This window comes from Pongo abelii, chromosome 23, assembly GCF_028885655.2.
Source record: "Pongo abelii isolate AG06213 chromosome 23, NHGRI_mPonAbe1-v2.0_pri, whole genome shotgun sequence".
NCBI classification, from domain to species: Eukaryota; Metazoa; Chordata; class Mammalia; order Primates; family Hominidae; genus Pongo; species Pongo abelii.
In genome coordinates, this window is record NC_085929.1 from 44411202 (window position 1) to 44438394 (window position 27193).

At 48.6% G+C, this 27193-nt stretch overlaps 1 protein-coding gene and 1 non-coding gene across 3 annotated transcripts in view; both read left to right on the plus strand.

Moving 5' to 3' along the window:
• EIF3L (eukaryotic translation initiation factor 3 subunit L) overlaps window positions 1-12324 on the plus strand; it is a 39633-nt gene extending 27309 nt beyond the window's left edge. For both annotated transcript variants that reach the window (XM_024239869.3, XM_054543416.2), the window contains 3 exons: window positions 1504-2001; window positions 10463-10543; window positions 12119-12324. In XM_024239869.3, the coding sequence (XP_024095637.1) occupies window positions 1504-2001; window positions 10463-10543; window positions 12119-12157 (618 nt within the window). In that variant the 3' untranslated portion in view covers window positions 12158-12324. The remainder of the gene's footprint in view (window positions 1-1503; window positions 2002-10462; window positions 10544-12118) is intronic.
• A 2651-nt stretch (window positions 12325-14975) lies between these two features.
• On the plus strand, window positions 14976-15077 carry LOC112130683 (U6 spliceosomal RNA). The gene has a single exon (XR_002912916.1). It is a non-coding gene; the product is annotated as a U6 spliceosomal RNA (small nuclear RNA).
• The last annotated feature ends 12116 nt before the right edge of the window (window positions 15078-27193 follow it).

The window sequence follows — 27193 nt, forward strand, 5'->3', positions numbered from 1 at the left end:
CCCAGCTGGAGTGCAGTGATGCAGTCACAGCTCACGTCAGCCTCAACCTCCTGGGATCAGGCGATCATCCTACCTCAGCCTTCCCAATAGCTGGGCCTAAAGGCGCACACAACAACACCGGCTAGTATTTTTTTTGTTTGTTTGAGACGAAGTCTCTGTCACCCAGGCTGTAGTATAGTGCGATCTCAGCTGACTGCAGCCTCCACTTCCTGGGTTCAAGTGATTCTCCAGCCTTAGCCTCCTGAGTAGCTGGGGCTACAGACGCGTGCCACCACGTCCAGCTAATTTTTGTATTTTTAGTAGAGATGAGGTTTCACCATTTGGCCAGGCTGATCTCGAACTCCTGACCTCAGGTGATCCATCCACCTCGGCCTCCCAAAGTGCTGGGATTACAGGCGTGAGCCACCACGCCCAGCCAAAATGATCTTTTAATGGCTAGCGTACTCTAAGAGTTTCTGTTGTGATGCCTGTTACCTCAGATCATTAACATCTTGATGATAAGGACGATGATAATATCTTTTGTTTCAATTATATTCTCCAGCAGTGCCTACATTTATTTATTCAGCATCAATATGCTGAGTGTTCTCTGGGTTCTAAGTGTTTTAATATAAGGTGTGGATATTGGTGGGAAGGAGGATGGGTTCAAGGCATGCATAGAATTGGGAGGAGCTTCCTAGGCAGAGAATATGATGAGCAAAGTGGTTGAGACTTGAGAGTGTGGTGACGCAGCAGCACAATAAACCGTTTCGGCTGGAGGGCAACTAGGTAGTAGGAATTGGGTTATTAGATTCTGAGAACCTTCATTAACCCAGGTAAAGTAGAGTCCTGTGTCATTTGATGCTGCAGATACATTCTGAGAAATGCATTGTTTGGTGATTTTGTTGTGTGAACATCATAGAATGTACTTACACAAACCTAGATGGGATAACCTACTACATACCCAGGCTACATGGTATAGCCTGTGGCTCCTTGGCTACAAACTTCTAGAACATATTACTGTACTGAATACCATAGGCAGTTGTAACACAAAGGTATTTGTGTATCTAAACAGAAAAGATACAGTAAAAATACAGGATTATAATCTTGTAGGATCACCATCCTATATGTGGCCCATGGCCTGTTGTTGACTGAAACGTTGCACGGCACATTACTATTTAGTCTATATTCTATCATCATTGAGGTTGCATCAAAGCTTTTGGGTAACTCGATCCTAACTGGTGTAAAACGATTGACCTGCTAGTGATGTGTGGGACAAACTGGAGAGGCTAAGACAGAGGTGCCAGTAAGGAATCCAGAAGATGGCTAAGGAGGATCTGGAGCTAGGATGGAAGTTAAGTAGATCTAGAGGGAGGATTGGAAGAGATGTTGGGGAAGTTCAATGGCTGGTATGAGACAACTGGGTAAGTCAAATATCTGTGCAGAGAATGGTGAGGCCAGTTGGCAGTGGGGACCTCAGGAAGTCCGTCTCATTTGACCTGGTACCACTCTCCACCCCATCCCCAGATTAACAAGCAGAATGAGCAGATGCATGCGCTGCTGGCCATTGCCCTCACGATGTACCCCATGCGTATCGATGAGAGCATTCACCTCCAGCTGCGGGAGAAATATGGGGACAAGATGCTGCGCATGCAGAAAGGTGACCCACAAGTCTATGAAGAACTTTTCAGTTACTCCTGCCCCAAGTTCCTGTCGCCTGTAGTGCCCAACTATGATAATGTGCACCCCAACTACCACAAAGAGCCCTTCCTACAGCAGCTGAAGGTGTTTTCCGATGAAGTACAGCAGCAGGCCCAGCTTTCAACCATCCGCAGCTTCCTCAAGCTCTACACCACCATGCCTGTGGCCAAGCTGGCCGGCTTCCTGGACCTCACAGAGCAGGAGTTCCGGATCCAGCTTCTTGTCTTCAAACACAAGATGAAGAACCTGGTGTGGACCAGCGGCATCTCAGCCCTGGATGGTGAATTTCAGTCAGCCTCAGAGGTTGACTTCTACATTGATAAGGTATGTCTGTCCCCTGGGCTTGGGGTCTTGTATTAAGTGTTCACTATCTTTCATTCACTATTGTGGGCACATGAAGTATACCGGGGAACAGAATCAAAGGTTCCTGCCCTTCTGGTGCTGCCACAAGGTGCCAGGCGCGGTGGCTCATGCCGGTAATACTAGTACTTTAGGGGAGGCCGGGGTGGGAGGATCTCTCTAGCCCAGGAGTTCAAGACCAGCCTGAGCAACGTAGTGAGACCTTTTCTCTATTTACAAAAAAAAAACCACAAGAGATAAACAATAGATGGGTTTTTTTTTGTTTTGTTTTTGTTTTTTGAGATGGAATTTCGCTCTCGTTGCCCAGGCTGGAATGTGATGGCACGATCTCGGCTCACCGCAACCTCCGCCTCCCAGGTTCAAGCCATTTTCCTTCCTCAGCCTCCTGAGTAGCTGGGATTACCGGCATGCACCACCATGCCCAGCTAATTTTGTATTTTTAGTAGAAATGGGGTTTCTCCATGTTGGTCAGGCTGGTGTCAAACTCCCGACCTCAGGTGATCCGCCAGCCTTGGCCTCCCAAAGTGCTGGGATTACAGGCATGAGCCACCGTGCTCAGCCAACAATAGATGTTATAATTAAACAAACTATGTAGTAAGAGGTTGCCAAGCACTGCAGAGTAAAGGAAGGCAGAGGTGGTGGGAGGCACAGGGTGCAGTGTTAAATACGGTGTTCAGACAGGCTTTGTTGAGAAAGTGAAGTTTAAGCTAAGCTAAGACTTGAAGGAAGTGAGGGGAGTAGTGTTTTTGGTTTTTTTTTGTTTTTTGTTTTTGACAGTCTTGGTCTGTTGCCCAGGCTAGAGTGCAGTGGTGCAGTCTCGGCTCACTGCAACCTCCGCCTCCCAGGTTCAAGCAATTCTCCTGCCTCATCCTCCTGAGTAGCTGGGATTATAAGAGGCCGCCAGCACACCTGGCTAATTTTTGTATTTTTAGTAGAGACAGGGTTTTGCCATGTTGGCCAGGCTAGTCTCAAACTCCTGACCTCAAGCGATCCACCTGGTGGAGAGTTCTTAATAGCTCACCAAAGGCCGGACACGGTGGCTCATGCCTGTAATCCCAGCACTTTGGGAGGCCAAGGTGGACGGATCATGAGGTCAAGAGATCAAGACCATCCTAGCCAACGTGGTGAAACCCCATCTCTACTAAAAATAAATTAGCTGGGCATGGTGGCGCATGCCTGTAGTCCCAGCTACCCAGGAGGCTGAGGCAGGAGAATCACTTGAACCCAGGAGGCAGAGGTTGCAGTGAGCTGAGATTGCGGCACTGCACTCTAGCCTGGCAACAGAGTGAGACTCCGTCTCAAAAAAAAAAAAATAGCTCACCAGATGTCTGGAGGAAGAGCCTTCCAGGCAGAGGAACAGTTAGAGCAAAGGCCCCGAAGAGGAGTGAGGCCAATAAGTTTAAGGGACAGCTGTAGTATGCCCAAGTGGCCTGAGAAAGGAGGCTGTGTAGATGAGGTTGGAGAAAGGGGGATGGTGCTTTGTATACTGTTGGAGTACTTCACAAGTGGGAAGCCATTGTCCTGCTGCCTTTTTTATTTTTTTATTTTTAGTTAGCAATAATCACACCTCACATAACCTTCATTGGCCATACTGCCACTGTACAAAGCTTTTCTTTTTTTGAGACGGAGTGTCATTCTGTTGTCCAGGCTGGAGTGCAGTGGCACGATCTTGGCTCACTGCAACCTCCGCCTCCCAGGTTCATGCGATTCTCTTGCCTCAGCCTCCTGAGTAGCTGGGATTACAGGCTCACACCACCACACCCAGATAATATTTTCTGTATTTTTAGTAGAGACAGGGTTTTACTATGTTGACCAGACTGGTCTCCAACTCCTGACCTCGTGATCCGCCTGCCTCGGCCTCAGACACCCGCCACCACACCCGGCTAATTTTTTGTATTTTTTAGTAGAGACGGGGTTTCACTGTGTTAGCCAGGATAGTCTTGATCTCCTGACCTTGTGATCCACCCACCTCGGCTTACCAAAGTGCTGAGATTACAGGTGTGAGCCACTGCGTCCAGCTTTTTTTTTTTTTTTTTTAAGACAAGGTCTCACTCTGGTTGCCCAGGCTGGAGTGCAGTGGTATGATCTCAGCTCACAGCAGCCTCAACTTCCTGGGCTCAGGTGATTGTCCTACCTCATCCTCCCAAGTAGCTGGGATTACAGGTGCACGTCACCACGACTGGCTAATTTTTGGTATTTTTAGTGGAGATGGGGTTTGGCCATGTTGCCCAGCCTGGTCTCGAACTCCGATATGTGCCACTGTTCCGAGCCGATTTTAAGTTTTTACTTTATAGAGAAAGGGTCTCACTTTGTTGCCCAGGATAGTTTCAAGTGATCCTCCTACCTTGGCCTCCCAAAACGCTAGGATTACAGGTGTGAGCCACTGCGCCTGTCCTGTCCTGTCCTGTCCTGATGTCTAACATCTTGGATTAGTGCTGCCTGTTTGTGAACTTTATATAATGGAATTACACAGTATGTACTCTTTAAGTCTGGCTTCTTTTGCTCAACGTTATAATTGAGTGAGTCACCGTCCATTGTGTGTAGCAGTGATTCCTTCATGCTTATTGTTCTGTGATAGTCCAGCATCTACTGTTGTTATTGTACTGCAGTTTATCCATTCTCCCATTGATTAACATTTGGATGATTTGTATATTACAAAAAATACAAGTAAGGTTTTTACAGAGTGGCTAGTAATACATTTATATATGCCTATGTATGCCTCAAGTTCTTTCCAGAAGGATACACAAGCAACATAGCAGTAGCTTCCTCTCAGGAGGGGAGGTGGGTTGAACAACAGTGTTAGTTTTCACTGGCACTTTTAAGTTCAAGCTGGAGATGTTAATGTCTGATGAGATTTTCATTTTTATTTATTTATTTATTTAGAGACAGAGTCTCATTGTTATCACTCAGGCTGTAGTGAAGTGATGTGATCTTGGCTCACTGCAGCCTCCGCCTCCTGGGTTCAAGCAATCCTTCTGTCTCAGCCTCCTGATTAGCTGGGACTACAGGCGCTGATGAGGTTTTTAAAAGAATTGTTTTCTTTTCTTTTTTTTTTTTTCCAGACTGACTCTTGCTCTTGTTGCACAGGCTGGAGTGCAATGGCACAATCTCGGCTCACTGGAACCTCTGCCTCCCAGGTTCAAGCGATTCTCCTGCCTCAGCCTCCCGAGTAGCTGGGATCTACGGGGATGTGCCACCATACCCAGCTAATTTTGTATTTTTGGTAGAGACGGGGTTTCTCCATCTTGGTCAGGCTGGTCTCCAACTCCTGCCCTCAGGTGATCTGCCCACCTCGGCCTCCCAAAGTGCTGGGATTACAGACATGAGCCACCGCACCCGGCCGTCAGCCCAGGTTTTCTAAGATCAGCAAATGTCCATAGGGCAGAGGGGGGTCTTCTGTGCTTTTCTTAGAATGATTTCTTTTTTCCCAAAATGTTCTGTTACTATCTTGTCAGCTCTTTGAGGCTGTGAGGAAATTTTTTTCTAATATCCTGCAATTTTAGTTGTTTTTGAAAGCATTTTGGGCCAGGTACAGTGGCTTATAGCTATAATCCCAATACTCTGGAAGGACGAGGCAGGAGAATTGCTTGAGCCCAGGAGTTCAAGACCAGCCTGGGCAACAAACCAAGACCCTGTCTCTACTTTTTAAAAAGAGAAAAAGCATGCTGGGCACGATGGCTCACGCCTGTAATCCCAGCACTTTGGGAGGCCAAGGCGGGTGGATCACCTGAGGTCAGGAGTTCGAGACCAGCCTGGCCAACATGGTGAAACCCTGTCTCTACTAAAAATATAAAAATTAGCCAGGCATGGTGGCACATGCCTGTAATCCCAGCAACTTGGGAGGCTGAGACAGGAGAATCACTTGAGCCCAGGAGACAGGTTGCAGTGAGCTGAGATCAAGCCACTGCATTCCAGCCTTTGTGACAGAGACGAGACTGTGTCTCGAAAAAAAGAGAAAAAGCATTTTGGTCTAAATGTATTGTTGGAAATAGCACTTTTTGAGCAGTTCTTAAAAATAGATAATTTTAGGCTGAGTGCAGTGGCTCACACCTGTAATCCTGTCACTTTGGGAGGCCAAGGCCGGTAGATCACCAGAAGTCAGGAGTTCAAGACCTGCCTGTGCAACATGGTGAAACCCCGTCTCTACTAAAAATACAAAAAAAATTAGCCAGGCATGGTGGTGCGTGCCTGTAATCCCAGCTACTCGGGAGGCTAAGGCACGAGAATCGCCTGAACCTGGGAAGCAGAAGCTGCAGTGAGCCGAGATTGTGCCACTGTACTCCAGCCTGGGTGACGGAGTGAGACTCTGTCTCAAAAAAAGAAAAAAACATAATTTTGATACATAATTTGCATGATAAACCAGGCGCGTTGGTTCATGCTTGTAATCCCAGCACTTTGGGAGGCTGAGGTAGGTGGAACACGAGATCAGGAGATCAAGACCGTCCTGGCCAACATGGTGAACCCCGTCTCTACTAAAAATACAAAAATTAGCTGGGCGTGGTGGCGGGTGCCTGTAGTCCCAGCTACTTGGGAGGCTGAGGCAGGAGAATCGTTTGAATCTAGGAGGCGGAGGTTGCAGTAAGCCAAGATCACACGACTGCACTCCAGCCTGGGCAACAGAACGAGACTCCACTTCAAAAAAATAAATAAATAAAAAAAAGGCCGGTCATGGTGGCTCACGCCTGTAATCCCAACACTTTGGGAGGCCAAGGTGGGCGGATCACTTAAGGTCAGGAGATCAAGACCAGCCTGACCAACATAAAGAAACCCTGTCTCTACTAAAAATACAAAATTAGCCGGACGTGGCGGCGCATGCCTGTAATCTCAGCTACTCGGGAGGCTGAGGCAGGAGAATTGCTTGAACCCGGGAGGTGGAGGTTGCAGTGAGCCAAGATCGTGCCATTGCATTCCAGCTTGGGCAATAAGAGTGAAACTCCATCTCAAAAAAAAGACAAAAAAACAAAAAAACTTGCATGATCCCAGCACTTTGGGAGGCTGAGGCAGGCAGATCACGAGGTCAGGAGATCAAGATCATCCTGGCTAACACGATGAAACCGCGTCTCTACTAAAAATACAAAAAATTAGCCGGGCATGGTGGTGGGCGCCTGTGGTCCCAGCTACTCGGGAGGCTGAGGCAGAAGAATGGTGTGAACTCGGGAAGCGGAGCTTGCAGTGAGCAGAGCTCGCGCCACTGCACTCCAGCCTGGGCGAGAGAGCGAGACTCTGTCTCAAAAAAAAAAAATTGCAGGATATAAACTTCACCATTTTAAAGTGTGCAATTCGGCCAGGTGTGATGCTTTACACCTATAATCCCAGCACTTTGGGAGGCCAAGGCTGGCAGATCACTTGAGACCAGGAGTTCAAGACCAGCTTGGCCAACATGGTGAAACCCCATCTGTACTAAAAATACACAAATTAGCTGAGTGTGGGGGTGCATGCCTGTAATCCCAGCTACTTGGGAGGCTGAGGCACAAGAATCGCTTTAGCCTAGGAGGTGGAGGTTGCAGTGAGCCAAGATCACGCCACTGCACTCCAGCCTGGGTGACAGAGTGAGACCCTGTCTCCATAAATAAATAGAATGAATGAATGAATGAACAGTTCAGTGGTTATTAGTATGTTCACAGTGTTTTGCAACCATCTCCACTGTCTAATTCCAAAACATTTCTGTCCCCGCAAAAAGAAACTCCCTACCCACTAGCAGTCACTCGCAGTTCCCCAGTTCCCCCTTTCTGCCATCCCCTGGCAAACCACTAATCTGCTTTTGGTCTCTCTGCATTTGACATTTCAGATAAATGGAATCATGTAATATATGGGCTTTTGTGTTTGGGTTCTTTCACTGAGCATGTCTTCAAGTTTCATCCATGTTATAGCACGTGTCAGTACATTCCTTTTATAGCTGAATAATATCCCATGTATTAATGTACCGCATTTTGTTTATCCATTTGTTGTTGGACATTTGGGGTTTTGGGTTTTGGGGGGTTTTTTGTTCCTTTTTTCACTTTTTGGCTTATGAATAATGCTGCTGTGAATATTCATCTAGAAGTTATTGTGTGAACATATGTTTTTAATTTTCAGATATATATCTTAGTTGTGGAATTTCTATGTCAGTTTGGGTAGTTTGTTTTTGAAAGTTCATCTTGCTTTAAAATAAATACTCTCATTTCATTTTTATGGCTTCTGGAAGACTTGGTTTTTGCCGTAAGTCAGCTAGCCTGATACAAACAGATTTGCCAAAAGTAATAACACGTCATTGTTATTGGAAGTTTTCCAATGTTGTTTTAAATCATGCTTTTATAAATCAAAGAAAACTGAGCCAGGCTTGGTAGCATGTACTTGTAGTCCCAGCTATGGGAGAGAGTCCCTTATAGCCCCTGCCTTAGGAGGCTGAGGCAGGAGGATGACTTGAGCCCAGGTGTTTGAGGCTGCAGTGACCTAAGATCTTAACCACTGCAATCCAGCCTGGGTAACAAAGTGAGACCCTGCCTCTAAAAATAAATAAATATATAAATAAATAAAAATAAAGAAAACTTTCTCCCTTGCCAGGATCATGTCAGGCCTTTTTCTTTCTTTCTTTCTTTTTTTTTTTTTAGATAGCATCTTACTCCTCCAGTTGTCCAGGCTAGAGTGCAGTGGCCAAATCACAGCTCACTGCAGCCTCAACTCCTGGGGGCTCAGGTGATCCTCGTATCTCAGCCTCCCAAGTAGCTGGGACTACAGGAGTGCACCACCACATCTTGCTAATTTTTGTATTTTTTGTAGAGATGGGGTTTTACCATGTTGCCCAGCCTGGTCTCAAACACAAACTCCTGGGCTCGGGTAGTCTGCCCACCTCTGCCTCCCAAAGTGCTGGGATTACAGGCGTGAGCCACCATGCCTGGCCTAGTTTTTTCTCAATACCTGACATATATACGTTCTTTGGCAATTATAGTAGCCTCCTGCATCCCTCTGTCACCTCTTAATTACCAGCCTAGCTATTCTCAACTAATCTGGGTGGTTTAACAAAACATTTCTCTTAAGAATTGGCTATTTGGTTATTATTTAATAGCATGTTTTACTGTTATTCCTCTGTTGCTGGTTCAGGTTTGTCTTTGGCAAAGTGCTTCTTTTTTTTTCTTTTTTGACTCTTCGTTCTTAACTTGAAAGAAATCCTATCAGAGATTTAGAACGTTCTTAGGTCTTAACCTAGAGGATATAGAAAATTTTAAAGTAAAATGGTGTTCAAAATATTTTCAGCTAAAAACAAAATTTAAAGATTGGACTAATTTGCAGTTTTATCAACAGTGTAGGAGCATAAACTTTTTTTTTTTTTGAGATGGAGTCTTACTCTGTCACCCAAGCTGGAGTGCAGTGACGCAGTCTCGGCTCACTGCAACCTCTCCCTCCTGGGATTACAGGTGCCCACCACTATGTCCAGCTAATTTTTAGTGGAGATGGGGTTTCACCGTGTTGGTCAGGCTGGTCTTGAACTCCCAACCTCCCAAAGCGCTGGGATTACAGGCGTGAGTCACCATGCCCAGCCAGCATAAACATCTTTATTCCCAAAATAAAAAAGACTAGGCCGGGTGCGGTAGCTCACGCCTGTAATCCCAGCACTTTGGGAGGCCAAGACGGGCAGATCACGAGGTCAGGAGATCGAGACCATCCTGGCTAACATGGTGAAACCCCGTCTCTACTAAAAACGTACAAAAAAAATTAGCCAGGCATGGTGGCGCGTGCCTGTAGTCCCAGCTACTCAGGAGGCTGAGGCAGGAGAATGGCGTGAACCCGGGAGGCGGAGCTTACAGTGAGCCGAGACTGCACCACTGTACTTCAGCCTAAGCAACAGAGCAAGACTCCATAAAAAAAAAAAAAAAGACTAGAAAATAAAAGACAAAAAAAAAGTCTAGAAAATAAAAGTGCAAATGAATTGATTAAAAATATATATATAAACTTGGCCGGGCACGTTGGCTCACGCCTGTAATCCCAGCACTTTGGGAAGCTGAGGCAAGTGGATCACCTGAGATCAGGAGTTCGAGACCAGCCTGACTAACATGGTGAAACCTCATCTCTACTAAAAATACAAAAATTAACCAGGCAAGATGGTGGGTGCCTGTAATCCCAGCTACTTGGGAAGCTGAGGCAAGAGAGTTGCTTGAACCCTGGAGGCAGAGGTTGCAGTGAGCTGAGATTGTGCCATTGTACTCTGGCCTGGGCGACAAGAGCAAAACTCCATCTCAAAAAAAAAAAAAAAGAAAGAAAAGAAAAGAAAAACTCTCTAGAAAGAGTGAGTTACTGTTAACTGGTGGTGTTTTTCCAGTGGTCTTTTCTCCACCTTTACATCTAACACTCACCATCATTATCACTTGCAAGTCCATGGGGGCTCCTGGGTTAGATGGTCCTGCTCCTCCACCTGGCTGCTCTTCCCTGACTGTGCTTTCCCCCACAGGACATGATCCACATCGCAGACACCAAGGTCGCCAGGCGTTATGGGGATTTCTTCATCCGTCAGATCCACAAATTTGAGGAGGTGAGAGATCTGAGAGAAGAGGGGTTTGTTGGCTCAGGACAGAGCTTAGGAACTGAATCGAGAGTTTACTTTTTTAAAAATTTTTATTTCTTTATTTATTTTGAGACGGAGTCTTGCGCTGTTGCCCATGCTGGAGTGCAGTGATGTGATCTCGGCTCACTGCAACCTCTGCTTCCTGGGTTCAAGCGAGTCTCCCTCCTCAGCCTCCCGCATAGCTGGAATTACAGGTGTGTGCCACCACACCCAGCTAATTTTTGTATTTTTGGTAGAGATGGGGTTTCACCATGTTGGCCAGGGTGGTCTCCAGCTCCTGGCCTCAAGTGATCCAGCCTGCCTCAGCTTCCCAAAGTGTTGGGATTACAGGCATGAGCCACCATGCCCGGCCTTTTTAAATTTTTCATTTCTGTTATTAAGAAAGCCTACTGCCCTCCAGCCTGGGCAACAGAGCAAGACCCTGTCTCAGGAAAAAGAAAAAGAGGCCAGGTGCAGTGGCTCATACCTGTAATCCCAGCACTTTGGGAGGCTGAATTTGAGATCAGGAGTTCAAGACCAGCCTGGCCACATGGTGAAACCTCATGTCTACTAAAAATTTAAAAAATGAGCTGGGTGTGGTGGTGCGAGCCTGTAATCCCATCTACGCAGAAGGCTGAGGCAGGAGAATCATTTGAACCTGGGAGGTGGAGGCTGCAGTGAGCAGAGATCGTGCCACTGCAAAAGAAAGCTTGAGGTTGGCCCTTTAAGTTTTCAAGCTAGACTGGCTGGCTGCTTGGGGTTTGGGGAGTGGGGTTGGGCCTGTAGGAATTGCTGCATCAGCCTTCTCCAGAGCATCTCTTTCCAAGATCTCCCTCTGCGGGTGGCCAGCTTTCCTCTCCCTCCCTGGTATTTCCTAATATGGGTGGATTCACTGCCTGCTCTTGCCTATCCCTCCCCATTTGGCATTGTTTTCCAACTTAGACAGGTCTGGCTAGTTCCTGCAGGCTGGAGGACAGGAAGCTCTGTTTTGACATACTTGGTGCATTCCTTGTCTTGCCCTAGGAGAGGTCTTGTGGGTCAGGCCAAACACTGTAAGGGTGTGGGTCTCTCTTTGTGGCCATTGCTAGGGCTACTGTGTCCTGGTGCTTTGAGTTCTGCAGCAGAGGTCAGGCTCTTCCTGCAGGATCATAACAGCCCTGCTGCTCTTTTTACTTTCTGGCTGTTTAGATCACATCTGTCAGGGTGGTGGGCTAGGACTGTCTTCTAACAAGGATCCTGTTCAAAGCTTCTGATTCTTCCCCTAACCGAACTAGTAACCTTGAAACGTCTGGCCAGTCTGAATCCTTTTTCTGTCAGATGGATAGAGCAGTGTTGGGTATGGGTTTGTTGAGTGTGAAGGGCAGGTAAAAGAACAATCTGCATGAACTGTGCAGGGCCATATGAATGTCACGGCTTTGCACACACATAGTGGACACCCACATCAGAAACTTCCTTTCTTGGCTTCAGAGGGGCAGCTGGGAATCTGACCTAGTGATCATACACACTATAGGAAAGGGGTTGGGGAAATCCCCATATGTAACTTTGCTTTTCTTTCTCTTCTAGCTTAATCGAACCCTGAAGAAGATGGGACAGAGACCTTGATGACATTCACACACATTCAGGAACCTGTTTTGATATATTATAGGCAGGAAGTGTTTTTGCTGCCGTGAAACCTTTACCTAGATCAGCCATCAGCCTGTCAACTCAGTTAACAAGTTAAGGTCCCAAGTGTTTCAAGTGGATCTCAGTAAAGGATATTTGGAGCCAGATTTGTCGTCTCATTATTGTAGGAGAGAATTCGTGGGTTGTGGCAGTAATACAATTCCCATGTGTCCTGATGCTTTCAGGATACATCAGTTGTTAGTGTTTAAATTGAGTTATTTTTATTTTATGCTTTTGAGACGGAGTCTCACTCTGTCTGCCAGGCTGGAGTGCAGTAGTGTGATCTCGGTTTGTTGCATCCTCCACCTCCTAGGTTCAAGCAGTTCTGCCTCAGCCTTCCAAGTAGCTGGGATTACAGGCGTGTGCCACCACACTCAGCTAATTTTTGTATTTTCAGCAGAGATGGGTTTTACCATGTTGGCCAGGCTGGTCTCGAACTCCTGGCCTCAAGTGATTCGCCTGCCTTGGCCTCCCAAAGTGCTAGGATTACAGGCATGAGCCACCACGCCCCGCCTAAATTCAATTCTTTTTTTTTTTTTGAGACGGAGTCTTTCTCTGTTGCCCAGGTTGGAGTGCACTGGCGTGATCTCGGCTCAGTGCAAGCTCCACCTCCCGGGTTCCCACCATTTTCCTGCCTCAGCCTCCCGAGTAGCTGGGGCTACAGGTGCCTGCCACCACACCCGGCCAATTTTTTGTATTTTTTGGTAGAGATGGGGTTTCACCGTGTTAGCCAGGATGGTCTCGGATCTCCCGACCTCATGATCCGCCCATCTCAGCCTCCTAAAGTACTGGGATTACAGGCATGAACCACTGCGCCCAGCCCTAAATTGAATTCTTAAATCCCTCTTGTTCATAAAGCAATATATTCGGTTTACAGGACATTTTCACATTCAGTATTTTGTTTGTGCCTCACAAGATTGGAAGAACTTCAAATGACCTATAATTTTCATGACATATTTGTGGCAGTGCTGGGTCCTGGAAAGAAACTATTGAACACCTCCTACTGCCAGGAACTGTGCAAAGAGGGATTCATATACATTACTTAGACGTTACAATTCAGGTTTAGTAGTAGTTCCTCATCTTATTGATGAGGAAATGAACCCACAGTATTAATGCTATCTATACCTGTCACCCTGTAGTGGGTACTTGGACTGGAAGCCCCTGCTTGCAAGTTGCCTCACATCTCTGCCTGGTTCCTTGTATATAAAATAAGGTTTGCAGGCCGGGTGCGGTGGCTCACGCCTGTAATCCCAGCACTGGGAGGCCAAGGCGGGCGGATCACAAGGTCAGGAGATTGAGACCATCCTGGCTAACATGGCCAAACCCTGTCTCTACTAAAAATACAGAAAAATTAGCCGGGCGTGGTGGCAGGTGCCTGTAGTCCCAGCTACTCAGGAGGCTGAGGCAGGAGAATGGCATGAATCCTGGAGGTGGAGCTTGCAGTGAGCCAAGAGATCGTACCATTGCACTCCAGCCTGGGCGACAGAGTGAGACTCCGTCTGAAAAAAAAATAAATAAATAAGGTTAGCAGAACCTGGCTCACTGGGCAGTGCTGACGAATAAATGAGAATGCTATTTGAGTGCCCAGTGCAGTGCCTGGCCTATAATGGATGTTCAGTTACTATTTCCCCACACTTGGAATTCATAAGCTTTTCAGTATGCTCTTTTTGCCCATTGGTTTGATAATTATTATTGGGAACTGAATGGTGGTTCCCAAGAAGACATGTCCATATCCTAAGCCCTGGATGCCATCAGCATGACCTTATTTGTTAGGCTGGCGTGCAGTGGCACGATCTCTGTTCACTGCAACGTCTGCCTCCCAGGTTCAAGCTATTCTACCTCAGCCTCCCGAGTAGTTGCATGCCACCATGCCTGGCTAATTTTTTGTATTTTTATTTTTATTTATTTTTTTTTTGAGACAGAGTTTTGGTCTTATTGCCCAGGCTGGAGTGCAATGGCACGATCTTGGCTCACTGCAATCTCTGCCTCCGGGGTTCAAGCGGTTCTCCTGCCTCAGCCTCCCAAGTAGCTGGGACTACAGGTGCATGCCACAACGCCTGGCTAATGTTTGTAGTTTTAATAGAGACGAGGTTTCACGATGTTGGCCAGGCTAGTCTCGAACTCCTGACCTCAGGTGATCTGCCTGCCTCAGCCTCCCAAAGTGCTGGGATTATAGGCGTGAGCCACTGCTTCTGGCTTTTTTGTATTTTCAGTAGAGACCGGGTTTCACCATGTTGGTCAGGTGGGTCTCAAACTCCTGACCTCAGATGATCACCCATCTCGGCCTCCCAAAGTGCTGGGATTACAGGCGTGAGCCACAGTGCCCGGCCTTCTTCGTTTTGTTTTTGGTTTTGGTTTTTTTGAGATGGAATCTCACTCTGTCGCCCAGGCTGGAGTGCAGTGGTACAATCTCAGCTCACTGCAACCTCCACCTCCTGGGTTCAAGAGATTTTCCTGCCTCAGCCTCCTGAGTAGCTGGGACTACAGGCACCATTTCTCCTGCCTCAGCCTCCTGAGTAGCTGGGACTACAGGCACCCACCACCACACCTTGCTAATTTTTGTTATTTTTTTTAGTAGAGATGGTGTTTTGCCATGTTGGCCAGGCTAGTCTCAAACTCCTGACCTCAGGTGATCTGCCTGCCTCAGCCTCCCATAGTGCTGGTATTACAGGTGTGAGCCACTGTGCCCAGCCAGCATGACCTTATTTGGAAGAAAGTCTTAATGGTTGTAAGTTAAAGATCTCAAAATTAGATCATTGTGCTTGCTTTAGCAGCACATGTACCAAAATTGGAATGATGCAGTTTAGCATGGCCCCTGTGCAAGGATGACATGCAGATTTGTGAAGTGTTCCCATGTCTTAAAAATACATTTTTTCAAATGAGATCATTCTGGATTATCCAGGTAGGCACTAAATCCAATGACAAGTGTAATGAGAGACACTGAGGAAAGAGACAGGGAGGAAGAGAAGGCCACGTGAAGACAGGCTGATTGGAGTTAGGCACAAGCTAAAGAATGTGCGGGGCCACTGGGAGCTCAAAGAGGCAGGGACGGATTCTCCCCTGGAGCCTTTGGTTTTGGACTTGTGGCTTCCGGAACCGTAAGAGGAGAAATCTCTGTTGTTTAAGTCCCAAGTCTGTGATAGAGCAGCCCCAGGCAGGAATTGAATGCAGTGCCTGCTGTGTATCAAGCCATTGGAGGATTCATGGACAGAAAGCTGGGTCCTTTTCTATGAGCAAACCAGCCAGGCACTGATAGGCAAGGGGGAAGTTGGGAAGTGGGAAAAGACCGAATTCCTGTCCTCAGACTCAAATTCTAATGGTTGAAGACAGGTGATAAGCCATATTTAGTGTGTTGGATGGTGGTATGTGTTGTAGAGAAAAATCGAAGGCAGGAGTTTCCATTGTGAATAGGATAGTCAGGGACCACGCTCATTGGTGTCATTTGAGCAGAGACCTGAAGACATTAGGAGGGGGATGGTGCAAGTATCTGAGGCAAGAGCTCTCCAGGAAAAAACCTGCAAGTACAAAGGTCCTGAGGCCAGAGCATGTTTTATATGTGGAGCAAATGGAGCAAGAAGGCCAGCTGGAGCAGAAGGTAGCAAGGAGGAAGAGGCCAGATCCTGGAATGAGGCTCCAGGTTGTATGTAAGGCCTTGTAGATGACTGGAAGGACCAACTTTGAATCTCAGTGAGGTAGGAAGCCATCCTTCACCAGAGAGGTTACAGAACTTGTCCAAGTTCCCCGAGCTAAAGGATGGAGCCAGGATTTTATTTATTTTTTGAGACAAGAGTCTCGCTCTATTACCCAGACTGGAGTGCAGTGGCACAAGCTTGGCTCACTGCAATGCAACCTCTGCCTCCTGGGCTCAAGCCATCCTCCTGTCTCAGCCTCCAAATTAACTGGTTAACTGGGACCACAGGCGTACACCACCATGCCAAGCTAATTTTTTATAGTTTTGTTTGTATAGATGGTGTTTTGCCATGTTGCCCAGACTGCTCTTGAACTGAGCTTAAGCAGTCCACCCACCTTGGCCTCCCGAAATGCTGGGATTACAGGCATGAGCCACTGTGTCCGGCCCCAAAGGAATTTTTAAAAAGCAGCCTCTAGTTATAAGTCCAAACATTTGTAGAGCTCTTGGTAGCTTTCCAAGCCGTCCTTCATCTGTTGGCCTTCTTGGAACCGAATGAGTGGCCCAGTGCCAGCCAGGGCTCCTTACCCCCCACTCCCTGGCTACCACATGTGGTTCCTTGGTACAGGGTACAGGGAGGTTGCTGTGCGTTGATTCCTCCTAAAGAATGTCTCATGCTTTGTCCACTATGCCCTGACATTTGGCGATGGTGGCTTGCAGGAACTCCAGCTCAACTGGGCAGCCCCCTGGGTTAACGTGTTTTGAATTCAATGCCAGAGTTTCATCGTTCATGTCATAGTTCTCTATCATTACAATTATGCCAGGTCCAAGTGTGTTGTCTGACACGGCTCTTGGCACTCTTTTTGCTGTGAGGCCATTGCAGGAGCTCTGGGTCACACAGACCCAGTGTGTATGAGTGCCTGGCTTGGGGCCATCTCCCAGCAGCTTGGTCCAGGCTCGGCAGCCGGGCCAGGCAGCCAGCAACCCCTGTGAGGGGGCAGGCACAGCTGGACGCTGCCTGGCACCACTCGCGGAATGCACAGCATTCATCAGCTGTGGCCAGCTCAGGATTTTTATTCCATCAGAGCAGAATAACCAGGTTCTTGATCCCCCCCATGCTAAGGAGAGCAAGGGCTTTGTTATCGGGGAATGGGGAGCTCTGGGTGGTACCAGTTTCCAGAAGTTTCTCCACCAGCAAGAGAAGGGGGCAGGGCAAAGTGTGTGGGCTTGGACTTCCTTGGACCTTGGTCTGCGTCCTGACTGCCACATACCAGCTGAGCCAAGTTACATAGTTTTCAATGCCTCAGCTTTCTCATCTCTAAAATGGGGTTAGCGCCTGCCTCAGAATTGTTCTGTGCACCAAATTATGTAAAGTTCTTAGCAAAGCACCTGGCAGTAGTGTGTGATAAGGGGAGGGAGGCCATTATTAGCTGGCCATGACCTTGGCCTCCAGAGATGTAGAGCTATAGATGACAGGCAGGTCATGTGTGGAACAGCCCGGCTACTTCCTGGTGGAGCTGGGACTGGAAACCTCCAGACTCCCCCCTGGGGCTCTCTTAACTGCTCCAAGGACCAAAGAGAAGGCCTGTGTAGACAGTGTGGAGGCCCATTCACAGAGGCCAAGGCACTTATGCAGAGCAGCCAGCCACGGAGGAGCTGGGCCCACGCACAGTGGCGGCAGCAGGCATGAGAGGAGAATTGGAGAGATTGGGAGGTTGCAGAGGACAGGACTTGGATGTGGCAGCTGAGTGGATGTGGAGGCTGTAGGGAAGCGAGATGCCCAGTTCTCGGGCTGTCTGAGATGGGGGTTGGTGGCTGGAGCAGGTTTGGGACTGGAGGAGGTAAGTGCAAGTGGGTAAGGAACAGGAGTTTGAGGAACCTGTGGGACATCCAGGTGGAGGTGCCCAGGGCCTAACAATTTGGGCAGAGGCAATGAACAGTTGGGGCTGGAACCCTAGTCTCTAGGCCCCTAGGCTAGAGCTGGTTCCTCCTCAGACAAGCCCCTGGTGGGCTTGGCATACTTATTCTTTTTTTTTTTTTTGAGACGGAGTTTTGCTCTTGTTGCCCAGGCTGGAGTACAATAACATGATCTCAGCTCACTGCAACGTCCACCTCCCGGGTTCAAGCGATTCTCCTGCCTCAGCCTCCTGAGTAGCTGGGATTACAGGTGCCTGCCACCATGCCTGGCTAATTTTTGTATTTTTAGTAGAGACGGGGTTTTGCCATGTTGGCCAGGCTGGTCTTGAACTCCTGACCTCAGGTGATCTGCCTGCCTTGGCCTCCTGAAGTGCTGGGATTACAGGCATGAGCCACTGCGCCGGGCCTGGGCTTGGCACACTTCTTTCCACACAGTCCCCCTCTCTGCATCCTTCTCCTACACTGGATTGTGAGCCCAAGATGGGGGCGTGGGGCGCTTTTCCTCCTATGATGGCCTTGACCATAGGTGGCTCCTGATGGCTTCATCTTCTAAATGAGGCAGTGGGACCAGCCGCTGTCTGGGGGCTGCAGTCCTGCATTCTAGAATTCTGGGTGACATCCTAAGGATCTAAATGGATCTAATAGGAGGAAAGAGGCAGCACTTGGGAGCAATGACCCTTTCGGTAAAGCGATTCTGTTGAATGAATGGTGAATGCAAGAGGAAGTATGTGAATAAGGATTGAATGCAACAATATCAGTATAGGAATAAGGCTGGAGTGTGCCTTAAATCCTGTCTGGAATGTAGCGGCACAGATAGATGAATTGATGAATGGATGTGCTCTCCAGCCCAGCCTTTAGCCAGGGAAAGCCGTGGCTGTGCCCACGCTGGCTCTTGCTAACAGTGGCCTCCCGTCCCCACCCCCAGCCTGCCCTGCAGACTGGATATAGGCTGGAGTGGCTGTGGCCTGGGTCAGGCGCCGGCCTCCAGTGTGGGGGAAGGGCATCAAGAAGAAGCTGAGAGGGAGGCAAGGGAAAGGTCCAAAGCCTGATCAGCAAGTTCCTGAGATTTTCCCGAAGGAGAGGGCTAGGGGAAGCAGCAACTTGTCTTGGTTCCTGTGGCTCCACATTCCTGTCAAGCCTGCAGCTGAAAAACCTGGCTTTTCTTTATTTCTGGCCCCACCCTGCCCCTATCCAGCCACGTGATTAAGATCAAGTTATCTCCTTCACGCCCTGACTCCCACCCGTACTTTCTTCCCTGGAGCCAGTGGATCCTGAGAGGGTGGACTTCACTCTCTAGTCATGGTTGGGAAGTGGAAGGGAGTCTAGGTTCAAACCCTGACGCTGCCCCTTGAAACTGGAAAATTCCAGGCACTTGGCTTAGCTTCTCTGAGCCTCTGCTTTGTCATCGTCAAATGAGGAGAGTAATTCTCCCCTACCTGGGTCTTTCTAAGTGTCAGCATAGGCCCGGCACGGTGGCTCATGCCTGTAATCCCAACACCTTGGGAGGCTGAGGTGGGGGGATTGCTTAGGCCTAGGAGTTTGAGACCAGCCTGGACAAGATAACGAGACCCTGTCTCTACAAAAATAAAAATAAAAAAACGAGGGCTGGGCGCGGTAGCTCACGCCTGTAATCCCAGCACTTTGGGAGGCCGAGGCAGGCAGATCACGAGGTCAGGAGATCGAGACCGTCCTGGCTAACACGGTGAAACCCCGTCTCTACTAAAAATACAAAAAAATTAGCCAGGCGTGGTGGCGGGCGCCTGTGGTCCCAGCTACTAGGGAGGTTGAGGCAGGAGAATGGTGTGAACCTGGGAGGCAGAACTTACAGTGAGCCGAGATCGTGCCACTGCACTCCAGCCTGGGCGACAGAGCGAGACTCTGTCTTAAAAAAATAAATTAATTAAATTAAATTAAAAAATTAGCCAGGCGTGGTGGTGCGTGCCTGTAGTCCTAGCCACTTGGGAGTCTAAGACGGGAGGATTGCTTGAGCCGAGTTCAAAGTTACAGTGAGCTCTGATCACACCACTGTACTCCAGCCTGAGTGACAGAGCAAGACCCTGTCCCTAAATAATACATAAATCCGAGCATATTGAACTCAGGTATGATATAGGTGTTTGGGATGACTCATATCCATCCCGGGTGTATTGTATCACCTGGGGATGAGTAGCGCCCTGTCTAACCCCTGCTCTATTTAGAGGAAAGAGCAGCTCACTCCCAGAATTTCAACACAAGCCTCACTTTCTGTTTCTAACAGGAAGAGCTGCCTGGCTCACAACACCATATACATATGACCTCAGGTAGCTGGGAGACAAACAGGCCTCTTCCGGTGTCTGACAGCCCCGTCCTTGCCACTCGGGCCTCAGAGGAGAGGCGACCTTCCTGTGTCAGGAAGGCTCAGAAACCGTTTCCCACTCTGCCTGCCTTGGCCCTGCAGAGCAGGCCAGATTGATACCGAGGGGGTAGTAGGGAGGGCTCTAGCTCCCCCACCCCAAATAATCTGGCACCCCCTAAACCTACAGCCAAATCATAAGCAGTGGGCTTAACCTACAGCCAAATCATAAACAATGGGCTTGCTATGCAGACCAAATTCTAAGTCAAGTAAAAAGTCAGGACTCAGCCTAGCTGTTTTGTTGTTGTTGTTGTTGTTGTTTTGCCCAGGCTGGAGTGAAGTGGTGCAATCTCGGCTCACTGCAACCTCTGTCCCCCGGATTCAAGCAATTCAGCCTCCCGAATAGCTAGCTGGGATTATAGGCTCTAGTCTCCTTGCCTTTCTTCCTGCCAAATTTCTGCCCCTGAGCTCCTCCTACAGAGTGACAGGAGCCCAACTATTAGGGCCTTGAATACTACATTAGCACCCAAACATCAATCCTGCTGGTGTGCTGGAAAAATCGCAGCACCAATAATTATTGAAGTTGAAGGGGAGATGGGAAGTTGCTAGACAGCAAAGGTTGGAGGCCTTGGGAGCTTTCTCTCCAGAAATGGCCTTTGGTATCGTGGATCAAGCCCTCAGTGCAGCCAGGGCCTCCAGAGGCTGTGGAGCTGGGGCTCCCAGCGGGGCTCTTGCTCACCAAACTCACAGGAAGATAACGAATGAATTTACAGTGAAAACCAGGCATACAGTGGTAAACTGGACACAATGCCTGCCTCCATACACCAGAAGAAAGTTCTCTGTGAAGTCAGAAAGAGCTAGGCTGAGGCCAGAGCTAGGCTCACACCTGTAATCCTAGCACTTTGGGAGGCTGAGGCGGGTGGATCACCTGAGATCAGGAGTTCTAGGCCAGCCTGGCCAACATGGCAAAACCCCGTCTCTACTAAAAATACAAAAATTAGCGGTGTGGTGGTGGGCGCCTATAATCCCAGCTAGCTACTCAGGAGGCTGAATCGCTTGAATCCGGGGGGCGGAGGTTGCAGTGAGCCGAGATCACACCACTTCACTCCAGCCTGGGCAAAAAAAAAAAAAATAGGCTGAGTCCTGACTGCACTTTTTGTTGTTGTTGTTGTTAGCTATGTTCATATTATATTCATTTTATTTTACTTTTATTTTTATTTTTCAAGTGTGACTGCAAGTTTTGACAGCTATGTGGCTTTGAACATGCTTGTTGAACCCTCAGAGCCTTGTCCTCATCAGTAAGTGGGGATAATGGGATAGCTCCTAGCTCAGAATTGTGAGGATTCAATATGGTAATGTACCTTAACAACAAAAACAACACACAAACACACACACATGATGTCTAGAGTGTGGTTAGTGCTCATAAAGTTACATAACTGTATTATTAATGATGTCACAATCCAATGAAGAGAGACAGGTATGCACAAATACATGCCATACAATGTGAGCAACAGTTCAAATGCCACCTCCTACGTGCAGCCCTCTGGGCTGTCTCTCAGTCCCTGGCAGGAGGTGAGATGCTCCTTCTGGAAGCCCTATAGCATTCGGCCCCTCTCTCCATCACATCCATACCCTTGTCTTTCTGTGACTATTCATTGTGATTGTTTATAGAGCTTCTTCTACACTGGTCTGCCAGTAGTAGACATGTGGAAATTCCTCTGTAAATTAGCAAGCACATCCCCTCTAGGTCCCCTCTAAGGGTGGGATTCTGTGAGAAGATCTGAAGTTGTGGCTTCTGTCTAGGCCTATCAGGGAAGGCTTCTGGGAGGGGATGATGTCTGAGCTAGGTCATAAAGCCTGTGGACAATTTGGAACAGCAGCAGTAGCCATTTCAAGAGCAGTCAAAAGGGGAGAGAGCCTGGCAGGCTGAGACCTCAGCAAGCAGCCAGAAGCATAGAGAGTGTGGGGCAGCTGGATGGGGGGCCCTGCTCCCCTCCTAAGAGTCTCTACAACCCTGAGCAAACACCTCTGCTCTCTGGGCTCCAGTCTCTCCTCTCAGTGTACTGAGAGGGCTTTGCTAGATAAGGGTCCCTGCCAGTTTGGATATTTCAGTGGCTTCTTTGACCTACCCCCTCGTGGAGCCCCAGACAAGTGTGAGGGTTTCCCAGCTCAGACAGCACCCGCCCAGTGAGAGCCAGCACATGTCCTCTCTGTTCTGGAGGGTTTAGTTGGAGGATAGTTCAGTTTTGGGGTAGGGAGGCAAGACCACTTGCCCAGTCCCAGGTATATTTTCCAGAATGTGTATCTGCTGGGGCAGGATGGTCTATGAACAAAGGCTTGGAATAGCTGTCTGTCCTCTGGCATAGCTGGGATTCCAGAAGACCCAGGCCTCACCCAGGTGGGCAGGGGTGGGGCTCAGGGTACCGTCCTGGCATGTTCTAGGCATGCCTCTGGCCCAGCAAGGAGGGAACACGGTGAAGCAACTGCCACTCCAGAGACCAGCGCCTTCCACTGCCCCAGGCCCCAGCTCCAGAGGTCCCACAATGCTTCCATTGTCCACTGCTCTGCCTGGCTGCCCCCCAGGGAAGCAGCTCAGAGTCAAGAACCTGGGCAGGGCCCTGATTCCTGGGGCACAGACTGGGTAGAAGAGAGACGGGCAGAGTGGTCAGATTCACAGAAAATAGCCATGGAACTTGGAGAATTCCACCCTAAGAATCCTAGAATCGGCTGGGCGGGGTGGCTTATGCCTATAATCCCAACATTTTGGGAGGCCAAGGCATGTGGATCACGAGGTCAGGAGTTCAAGACCAGCCTGGCCAACATGGTGAAACCCCATCTCTACTAAAAATACAAAAATTAGCCGGACATAGTGATGGGTGCCTGTAATCCCAGCTACTTAGGAGGCTGAGGCAGGAGAATCACTTGAACCCGGGAGGTGGAGGTTGCTGTGAGCTGAGATACGCCATTGCACTCCAGCCTGGGTGACAGAGTGAGACTCTGTCTCAAAAAAAAAAAAACTCACAATATATTGTCATTAACAATAGTCACCATAGGCCGGGTGCGGTGGCTCACACCTGTAATACCAGCACTTTGGGAGGCCAAGGCGGATGGATCACGATGTTAGGAGATCGAGATCATCCTGGCTAACATGGTGAAACCCCGTCTCTACTAAAAATACAAAAAAATTAGCCAGGCAAAGCAGCGTGTGCCTGTAGTCCCAGCTGCTGGGGAGGTTGAGGCAGGAGAATGGCATGAACCCGGGAGGCGGAGCTTGCAGTGAGCCGAGATCGCACCACTGCACTCCAGCCTGGGTGACAGAGCAAGACTCCGTCTCAAACAAACAAACAAACAAACAACAGTCACCACACTGTGCAATAGATCCTTTGAACTTATTCCTCCTATCTAACTGAAATTTTGCACCCTTTGACCAACATCTCCCCAACCACTCCCCATACCCACCAGCCCCTGGTAACTACCATTCTACTAGCTCTTTCTTTCTTTTTTTCTTTTATTTTTTTCCTTTTTTTTGAGACAGGGTCTTACTCCATCGCCCGGGCTTGAGTACAGTGGTGCACTCACAGCTCACTGCAACCTCCACCTCCCTGGCTCAAGTGATCCTCCTGCCTCAGCCTCCCAAGTAGCTGGGATTACAGGCGTGAGCCACCACACCAGGCCTCTACTCTCTATTTCTATGAGATCAACCTTTTTAGATTCCACGAGTGAAAAAAATAACTTTTTTCTTTTTTGAGACGGAGTCTTAAAATGTTTCTCAGCACACTGGATCCAAAGTAAGGATGATGAGATTCCACATTGGGAAAACATTTAAACCTTGGCCTTTTTTTTTTCGAGATGGAGTTTCGCTCTTGTTGCCCAGGATGGAGTGCAATGGCGCATCTCAGCTCACTGCAACCTCCACCTCCCGGGTTCAAGCGATTCTCCTGCCTCAACCTCCTGAGTAGCTGGGATTACAGGCATTTGCAATCATGCCTGGCTAATTTTGCATTTTTAGTAGAGACAGGATTTCACCATGTTGGCCAGGCTGGTCTCAAACTCCTGACCTCAGGTGATCTGCCCACCTCAGCCTCCTAAACTGCTGGGATTACAGGTGTAAGCCACCGTGCCGGCCTGTTTTTGTTTGTTGTTGTTGTTGTTGTTTTGTTTTTGAGACGGAGTTTCACTCTATCACCAAGGCTGGAGTGCGGTGGCACCATCTTGACTCACTGCAACGTCTCCCTTCTGAGTTCGAGCAATTCTCCTGCCTCAGCCTCCGGAGTAGCTGGGCTTACAGGCGCCCGCCACTACCCCTGGCTAATTTTTTTTAATTTTATTTTTTGAGACGGAGTCTTGTGCTGTCGCCCAGGCTGGAGCGCAGTGGCACAATCTTGGCGCACTGCAAGCTCCGCCTCCTGGGTTCACGCCATTCTCCTGTCTCAGCCTCCTGAGTAGCTGGGACTACAGGCGCCCGCCACCATGCCCGGCCAATTTTTTGTATTTGTTTTAGTAGAGACAGGGTTTCACCATGTTAGCCAGGATGGTCTCAATCTCCTGACCTCATGATCTGCCCGCCTCGGCCTCCCAAAGTGCTGGGATTACAGGCATGAGCCACCAAGCCTGGCCTAATTTTTGTATTTTTAGCAGAGATGGGGTTTCACCATGTTGGCCAGGCTGGTCTTGAACTCCTGACCTCAAATGATCCACCCGCCTCAGCCTCCCAAAGTGTGAGGATTACAGGCGTGAGCCACTGTGCCCGGCCAAGTTCTTGTTTTTAATCTTGCTTTTGTACCTCCCTCCTGCAAAGCCATCCTACAAAGCATGTTGGCTGGAAGAATGGTGCGTGGAAAAACACGACCGTCTGCCTCAAACTGTCAAGGGCTTCCTTTGGGTTCCCGTGGTTCCTCTGGTTTCCTTTTCCCCGCCTTTATTAGGCTACAGGCAGAATTGTTTATGGAACTGTTTCCTTCCCTGGCCTAGCCAGCCCTTCCCTGCCAGGATCCTGCCCCATGGCTGGACACCTGCAGCTGTTACCTGGGAAGAAATTAGAAAGGATTCAGCCAGATGTGGGGGCTTGTGCATGTAATTTCAGCATTTTGCGAGGCCAAAGCAGGTGGATTGCTTGAGTCCAGGAGTTCAAGCTCAGCCTGGGCAACATGGTGAGACTCCCGTCTCTACAAAAAATAAACAAAATTATCTGGGTGTGGTGGTGCATGCCTGTTAGTGCCAACTGCTCGGGAAGCTGAGGTGGGAGGATCGCTTGAGTCCAGGAGGTGGAGGCTGCAGTGAGCCGTGATTGTGCCAGTGCACTCCAGCCTGGGAGACAAAGTGAGACCCTGTCTCAAAAAAAGAGAGAAAGGATTCAAACTCTACCTATACTGACAGCTCTCACTGGTTTGCATTCAGTTTGCTTTCCTGGGAGTTAGGTGTTCTTCAGCCTAAATGATGTTACCATCTCAAAGAGGTGTTCCCTGGCTATGCTATCTGTCCCCATCATTCTCTGTCATAGCACCAGTCACCACCTGAGGTTCTCCTTGTTTTTTTGTTGTTGTTGTTATTTTTTATTTATTTATTTTTTGAGACAGGGTCTCACTCTGTTGCCCAGACTGGAGTACAATGGCACGATCTCGGCTCACTGCAACCTCCGCCTCGCAGGCTCAAGTGATTCTCCTGTCTCAGCCTCCTGAGTAGCTGGGATTACAGGCACACACCACGCCCAGCTAATTTTTGTATTTTTAGTAGAGATGGGGTTTCACCATGTTGACCAGGCTGGTTTCAAACTACTGACCTCAAATGATCTACCCGCCTCGGCCTCCCAAAGTGCTGGGATTACAGGCGTGAGCCACTGCGCCCGGCCTGTTTTTTGTTTTTTTTTGAGACAGAGTCTCACTTTGTTGCCCAGACTGGAGTGCAGTGGCACAGTGTCAGTTCCCTGCAACCTCTCCTCCCGGGTTCAAGAGATTCTCCTGCCTCAGCCTCCTGAGTAGCTGGGATTACAGGTGTGTGCCACCACACCTGGCTAATTTTTGTATTTTTAGTAAAGACGGATTTTCACCACATGGACCAGGCTGGTCTTGAATTCCTGACCTCAAGTGATCCACCTGCCTTGGCCTCCCGAAGTGCTGGGATTGCAGGGGTGTACCACTGTGCCCGGCCTCCTTGTTGATTTGTTTACTTGTTTACAGCTCCTGGCCCCCAACAGGTGCTCAGTAAATATTGTTGAATCCATGCTTGACTATAAATGTGTGAACAAGGTGTGGAATGCTGTTTCACACCGACAACTGCGGCTACTTCTGAGGAGGGGACTAGAGTTGAAGGAGACAGTCAAACTGGAACTTTAGATTTATTTTTAAATTTTTGATAAGAATGATGTATTCAGGCTGGGCATGGTGGCTCATGCCTGTAATCCCAGCACTTTGGGAGGTTGAGGCGGGCGCATCACTTGACGTCAGGAGTTTGAGATCAGCCTGGCCAACATGGCGAAACTGTATCTCTACTAAAAATACAAAAATTAGCTGGGCTTGGTGGCCCGTGCCTATAATCCCAGCTACTAGGGAGGCTGAGGCAGGAGAATCACTTGAACCTGGGAGATGAAAGTTGCAGTGAACCGAGATTGTGCCACTGCACTCCAGCCTGGGCGACAGAGACTCGTCTCAAAAAAAGACAGGGTCTCCCTATATTGCCCAGGCTGGTTTAGTCTTGAACTCCTGGCCTTGGCCTCCCAAAGTGTTGGGGTTACAGGCATGAGCCACCGTGCCTGGCCCCATTTCTTAACTGATAGTTAAAAATAAAACAAAACAGCACTGAATTAAGGGCCCAAGTCTCTCAATTCTAATCCTGAAATTATAGCATGATTTTGGGCAAGTGCCTTACTCACCTATCTTTGTGGCTTCTGATCTCACCTGTGAACACACAGACCCACCTTCCACCTGAACCCTGGATTTACAGTCTGCACAGCATTTTCTCATCCATTATCTCACCTCGTTACCCACAACCCTGGGACGCAGGCGAGGCAAAGATTATCATCCTCATTTTATAGGGTAGGAAATTGGGGTTCATGAGGGTGAGTTGTCTGGCCTGTGGTCACACAGCTGTGGTCGTACAGGTCCTT